The sequence below is a fragment of the Prionailurus viverrinus genome, chromosome B4 (assembly GCF_022837055.1).
Source record: "Prionailurus viverrinus isolate Anna chromosome B4, UM_Priviv_1.0, whole genome shotgun sequence".
NCBI classification, from domain to species: domain Eukaryota; kingdom Metazoa; phylum Chordata; class Mammalia; order Carnivora; family Felidae; genus Prionailurus; species Prionailurus viverrinus.
In genome coordinates this window covers 71,771,635-71,777,982 of record NC_062567.1, presented here as the reverse complement: position 1 = coordinate 71,777,982, position 6,348 = coordinate 71,771,635, and the positions used below count along the sequence as shown (strand labels likewise).

Below are 6,348 nucleotides of genomic sequence, written 5' to 3'. Positions count from 1 at the left end.
TTTGAAAGAGGAGAAGAATTCCTCTGGCTACGTGAATCCGGGAAAGCCTTCTAGAGATGGTGGTATAGACCCTGAGGATGGGAAAGATTTCAACAGGAGCAGCAAGGGACTGGGAGAGCATCACTTTTAGAGGAAACATGATGGGCCAAAGTAAGGGAGTAGGAAGGCACGAGGGCGTGATGCGGAGCAGGCAGCAGCCCAGTTTAGCTGAAATAATAAGAGAAATAACAACTAACATTACTGACTACTAAGTACCAGGAGGCACTGGGCAAAATAGCGAGAAAAAAAATGAAGAAAGGGATGGGGCACCTGGGTGGCTCAGTCGCTTAAGCACCTGACCCTTGCTCGATTCCAGCTCAGGTCATTATCTCACGGTCCGTGAGTTCAAGTTGGGCTCTGCGCTGACAGCTAGGGTCCTACTTGGAATTCTCTTTCTCCCTCTTCCTCTGTCCCCTCCACCCCACCTCGCGTGCACACACAGGCGCGTGCTCTCTCTCAAAATAAACGAACTTTTAAAAAGTTCATTTTACTTCTTTATAGAAGTGAAGAGAGGGAGGCAGGGTGAGAGAGACAGACAGAGACAGAATGTGCACAGTGTGTTGCCATGCTGTAGGAGGGCTTGGATGCCAGGCAAGGAGTACGTGAGGGTAAGTTAACATGAGCCGAGAGGCTGGATCTGCTGCCGAGTGAGCCGTGAGACAAGGAAAGCAACCGAAGCAGGAAGGCAGCTGCTAAAAACTCCAGGTAGCAACAAGTGCTGAGGCTGGGGCTGGGCTCACGCAAACAGGGGTCTGTGGTCAGAAGTTGGACCGGGCCATGGCCAGGCCCTCCCAGGCCACTGTGGACTCTTGCTTCCTATGTGGCATGGTGCCGCCTCTTCTACAGACGTTTCTCCTTCTGTAGAGTCATGAGACTCTTGGGGTTCCTAGGATAGAGGGAGGTAGGATGGGTAGGAAGTCAGAGGGAAGCTGCATCCTGCCTTCCAGAGGTGAAGCCTCACACTACAGGAGAGTCTAGTGTTGTGGGTGGTGGACCTCTCCCTGTCCCAGAGCCATTGGCTCGGTCTCCCACCCAGCAGATTGCCAGAGGCCACAGGGCGGATAGGCTAGGCCAGGAAGCACAATGGAGAGGTCCTCAGCCCCTGACCCCCGAGTCTGACCTTCTGGTCCTGTTAAGAGTTGAGGGTGGGGGGGAGGGGGGGGGCGCAGAGACTTGCTGCGCAAAGCTGGCCCCGAGCTGAGTTTATTAGCTGAGGGAGGGCTGGAGGCGGCTGCATTCCGACTCACAGACTGGAACATTTCTGTGATCCGCTGTAATGCACTGGGAGACACTGGGCACATTGCTGAAGTTTGACTCATAGGGACCGGGAGGGGGAAAGAAGGGGGGAGGGTTGTGGGGGGGAGAGGAATGGGAGGAAGAGAGGAAGAGGAGAGGAGGGAAGGAAATCCCTTGAGAAATTTCTTTAAAAAAAGAAAACTTTCAAAATCAGCACCACCCCCAACCCCTTTTTCTTTTAATAGGAACAGGCTGGACCCTTCTGTTCCCCTCAGCAGGCGTGGGGGGCGGGGGGGCGCGAGGGGGAGGCCTGGGCAGTGATTCAAATCAGATCCTGGAACTTTCCTCAGGCAAGTCGTGTTGGGGAGGGGTATGGGGGACGGGGGGGGGGGGGTGTCCGTCTGGGATTCCTTGCCCGGGACTTCGGAGTCCACGAGCGTCCCACTGTTTCTGTGTGCGGCTGTTTGCTGGTGGGCTGTACGTGCACGCACTTGCGAGCGCGGGGGTCCCTCCCAGAAGTGTGTCTGTGCGAATGATTCTGCCCTGTGTAAACAGGGCTGTGCGCTCGTGTACGCTGTGTATGCAAGGCTGCGTGCGCTCAGGTATCTGGGTTTCCGGGAATTGTGCGCGGGTCGGCGCGCCGCGCCTGGGGCTGGGCTGCAGCGCGGCGGCCGCGCGCGGGTCGGGGCCGCGTCCCGCGTTCCGGGTTCGGCGCTGCCTCCCGGGCCGCGCGGTGTGTCCGCCCGCCGCCCGTGCGCCGCGCCGGGCAGTGTCTGCCGGGGTGGTGTGTCCCCGGGCCGCGAGCGCCTGCCCCCTCCCTCCCCTCCCCCTTGGCCCGCTCTCAGACTCAGATAAAGCATTTCCTTCCATTGTCATCCTACCCGGCCGGCCGGGCTGCCAGGGCCCTCCCCCTCCCGGCCCCCTCCCTTCCTCTCGCCGTCTCTCAGTCGCTCTGCAGCCGCCGGCGACTGGGGGGATGTGAGGCCGGCGCCCCAGCCCCCCGCCCCGCCATGAGCCCCCGGCTCTGAGGGCCCCGGCCCCTGGATGCACAGCCCCGGCGCTGGTGAGTACTGGGCTGCCGCCCCCCGCCCCGCCCGCCCCGCCCTGCGCGCGGCACCCAGCGCCGCCCGCCCGGGCTCGGGCTCGGCTCCGGCTCCGCGCGGCCCGCGGGCCCGGCCTGGAGTGCGCCCCCCGACCGCGCCCGCCCCGCCCGGCTCCGCGGGGCTCTGGCAGGCCCCCGGCCGGGGCCGGTTCCGGGCCCGGAGGGCTCGGGCCTCCCGCGGGGCGCCCACATCCGCCCGCCCCGGGGCAGCGACAGGCCCGAGGGAGGGAGTTGGAGGCCCCGGGCCGCTGGCGCGCAGGCCCGGCGTCCCATCACCCCCAAGCCCGGGGAGGACCGACCGGTGGACCGGGAGGGAGGGACGGCCGCCGCGGCCCCGGGAGGGGGCGGTGCTCCGGGGCGGAAGGTTTGGAAGCGGGAGGGCAAAGGGCAGGACCCGCTGAGTTGGGGCCGGACTAGGGGCGCTGGACATCAGCGCCCCCATTCCGCGGGTCCGGGGAGGGCCGTACTCCGACCCCTCCGCGGCGGATTGGGGGGGGGGGGAGTGATCCCCGGGAGGGAGGGTCCGAGACTGTGAGGTTTCGCTGAGCACCGCCCCCCACCCTTGCTCACCCATCAGGGCGAAGAGACACCTGTGCCCAAGTGAGCTGCTGAGGTGCGGGCAGCGGTGCGGGAAGGTGGGGACCGCAGACTGTGTACTGAGGGGTGGGGAACAGGATGTGCGCCCCCCCCCCCCCCCCCAGGCCTGGGGTCTGTTGGTGCTAGGGAGTGTGAGCAGGGGGCAAATCTGGCAGCTGGGCTGGGCTCTGACTCCCAGAATTTCTAGGCCCGTGGCTAGGAGAGAGCCCTCTGGAGCCTACAGGCCCCCCAGTTCCCCCAGCCCCATTTCCTTCTCTCTGGCTGCCCGTTTGGATCTGACCTCCCCAGCCACTGCTGCCCCTCCCACCAACTCCCCGGCCATTCCCTCGTCTCTGCTGGCTGTCCTGCGTACACAGAGGCCTCCCGCTGCATCTGGACACTGGCTGTCTTGCTGCTGCCCATCCCATCCCACACCCACATTCAACATCTGCTTGAGGCCCAGCTCCGCCTGCCAGTTTTTAGGTTGAGAATGAGGCATTGGCCCTCAGTGGCCCTGCTGGGGACTCGACATCTGGACTCATCAGCCTGTTCCCAGAACTTGCACCAGGACCCATGGGGACCTTCCTCAAGACCATTGCCCAGCCACTGGGCTGAAAGAAAGGGGACTGTGACTCAGTTCCCTCCCCACTAATGGGGTACTTTGGCAGGCCATATGTCCCCACTAAGGACCCCATAGGCCAGGTCCCTAAAGTGCTTTGGCCGCCACACACTCTTCTCTCCTTGCACCGACCCCCTTGTACTTGCTGAGCCCCTTCTCTGGCTTCTGCAAGCCACTCCTAGCTCCTCATTGCTTATCATCTCATCCTCCTTACTGTCTGCTCTGTTCTCTCCACCCACCTCAGTAAATAAGTAGTTTTCTTCTTCTCTGGAGTCACCTCTGAGGGAAACTGAGGCACGAGCAGTCCTGCTGTGTTGTACCCAGTGAACCTGGACTGAAACTAGGTCTGGACCCGCTGCGGCTCCTCCCTTGCCTTTAGTCCTCTGATGTTCCTCACGGGCCCCGGGAGAGACAGGCTCAGTGTGGCCTCTTGGTGTTACATCTAGAATGGCCTTGGGGCAGTGTTCTTCTGAGGCCTCTGTGTTCTTAGCTTCAGTCTCTGGGCCCGTGTCTCTCTGGCCACTTGGTCTTCGGCTGGGATCCCGAGTCTGGCAAGATTGCATTCAGGTCTTGCACTGACCCTCCCAAGACTCTAAACTGATCGCTCTGCTTTGACGCTGAAGCTTAGTTTCCCCGTTAGTAAAATGAAGACAAAATCTCAGTTGCGCTTCCCAGAGCACAGAGCAGGAGAGGCTGACCCTAAGGAAGTGGATTGGCATCCAGTGCGAGGGCCATTATGCCACCCCCAACTTTCTTCAGGCAGCCGGGTGGACCCCAGCTTTCATCCCTGGTGGCTTCTGGGAGTGAGAGTTGGGACTTGGCCTTTCTCCATCCTCTCCCCCATCCTCACTGAAAACCCTTGGGAATGAGAAACTCCTGTGTGATGGGGGTGGGGAGTGGGGACCCTCATATAGCTGTGGGGACCCTCGTATAGCTGTAGGCACGCTTGTCAGGGACCAGGAAGGCAGAAGCTGGTGTAACCCCCAACCTCCTCTTTGTCTTCTTCCTCCTGGCCTCTCATTAAGAGCTGGGTAATTCTGAAGTTGGCAGGGGCCCGGGGGAAGATCAGCGAAGGCGAGGCCCAGGGTCACCCAGCCAGGGAATGGTAGGCTGAGTGGGGCTGGAACTAGACCTTACCTGACTCTGCTGGTGCCCATTCTCCTGGCCTTCCCCACCCCTGGCCTGGCTTAGGTCCTGCCCATGCCCACCTCTCACACGTTGGCCCTGGCGTGTTCTTAGTCATACTTGAGACTGGGGCCTATATTGACATATGAGCTATTGCTAGAAGCACGGCCAGAGTAAGGCCTGAGAGCTGGGAGGAGGGCATCTGTCCAGGACTGTGCATTTGTGTATGTTGGATTTGTTCACTAGATGGGGCACTTCCTCTGGGGCAGGAAGCTTTGATTTCCTGTGGTGGGGGCGTTGGTAGGATTAGGAGTAGGGGGCTCAGCTCTGGGCCATCCCTGGTGTTGTTTAGAACCACAGAGGGGCAGACTTTCTGTATAAGGCTGCTTCCCCTAACCCAGGGGAGGCAGGAAGGAGAGCATTGGTGAGGAGGCCCAAGCTGAGGCCAGAGAAGGAGGCCATGAGGGCAATGAGATGGTGTGTGTGTGTTGTGTGTGTGTGGGGGGGTGATAGTGGTGGGCAACACAGCAGGAAGCCTGGTCAGCAGGTGACCCTGCCGGGTATTGTGTTTCCCTGTGATATTTCCCCCCTGTTTCTGTGGTAACCTTCCCGGGGGACCCAGGCCTTCAGACTGCAGGAAGGTGCCCCCAGACAGCCCTTTCCTTAGAAGCCTAAGTGTTAGGAGGAGTCCCCAGATCGGGCCACCTCCCTAGCCCTTTTGGCTTCCAAGAACCGGGACCTGGGAATCTAGGTGAGTAGGCTGAGTGAGCACCGATAGGGGTGGTAGCTGGGTGTAGGTCCTTTTGCATCTCTTGCAGGGGGAGGGCAGGGACGAGGAGGGGCTGCTGGACTTGGGGGAGGGCTCAGAACCTCCCCTCATTCCATCTCTCCACTGTCCTCTTCCAGCAGCCCTCCCTCTACAGGGGGAAGGTGAACAGCCTGCTGCCTGGAGCAAGGGGTGAGGGTGGGGGTGGCAGAGGCGGGAGGGATGTTTTCATCGGCAGAGCATAGCTCCTTTGGTCCTGGATCGGTTCCCAGAGGGGAAAATAAGTTCAGGATAGTGTCTGTGTAGCGTGGGTCAACATGTGACGGGTGTGTGTGCACGCCGGGTGTGTGGTGGGGGTCTGTTTGTGTGCCCCTGGGCTGGGTATGTACATATGGTGGTTCTGTGGCAGTTTGGGATCCATGTGGTGGCTCTCTGTTGGGTGTTTTGGGAGTACACACACGTGTGGTACAGACGTATGTCATCTATATAGTTGTGCACCTTTGCAATTTGTGGCTCTGTGTGGGAATATGGACATGTTTTGGGGGAACGTATACCGGTGTAAGCGCGGCTTTTTAGTAGAAGTCCAGATGTTTGCTGAAAAGCACGATCTCATCCGTGGTCCTCAAATGCAAGTTCCTGAACCATTTGCTTCAGTCACCAGGGAGGATGTGAAAAAAAGTTCCTGAAGCCCCATTCTAGACCAGCCCAGAATCTGCAGGGTTGGGGCCTAGGAATCTGGATTTTAGCATGTGCTTCAGGTGATTCTACTGCAAAGCTGTGTTTGAGGACCACTGATCAGGCTAACCTTCCCATTTTTTCTTCTGAGGAAGCTGGGACCCGGAAAGGTGTGTGGTTTGTCCAAGGACACGGGGCTATGAAGAGGAA

The 6,348-nt window shown here is 60.1% G+C and overlaps 1 protein-coding gene across 8 annotated transcripts in view; it reads left to right on the top strand.

Moving 5' to 3' along the window:
* The first annotated feature begins 1,563 nt into the window (after positions 1 to 1,563).
* HDAC7 (histone deacetylase 7) overlaps positions 1,564 to 6,348 on the top strand; it is a 36,741-nt gene continuing 31,956 nt past the window's right edge. For 4 of the 8 annotated variants that reach the window (XM_047865149.1, XM_047865147.1, XM_047865152.1 and 1 more), the window contains exon 1: positions 1,793 to 1,877. In XM_047865149.1, the coding sequence (XP_047721105.1) occupies positions 1,808 to 1,877 (70 nt within the window). In that variant the 5' untranslated portion in view covers positions 1,793 to 1,807. Of the gene's footprint in view, positions 1,626 to 1,792; positions 1,878 to 1,987; positions 2,339 to 6,348 lie in introns of those variants that run through there. The other 4 variants (XM_047865151.1, XM_047865146.1, XM_047865153.1 and 1 more) reach the window with 3 other exon arrangements.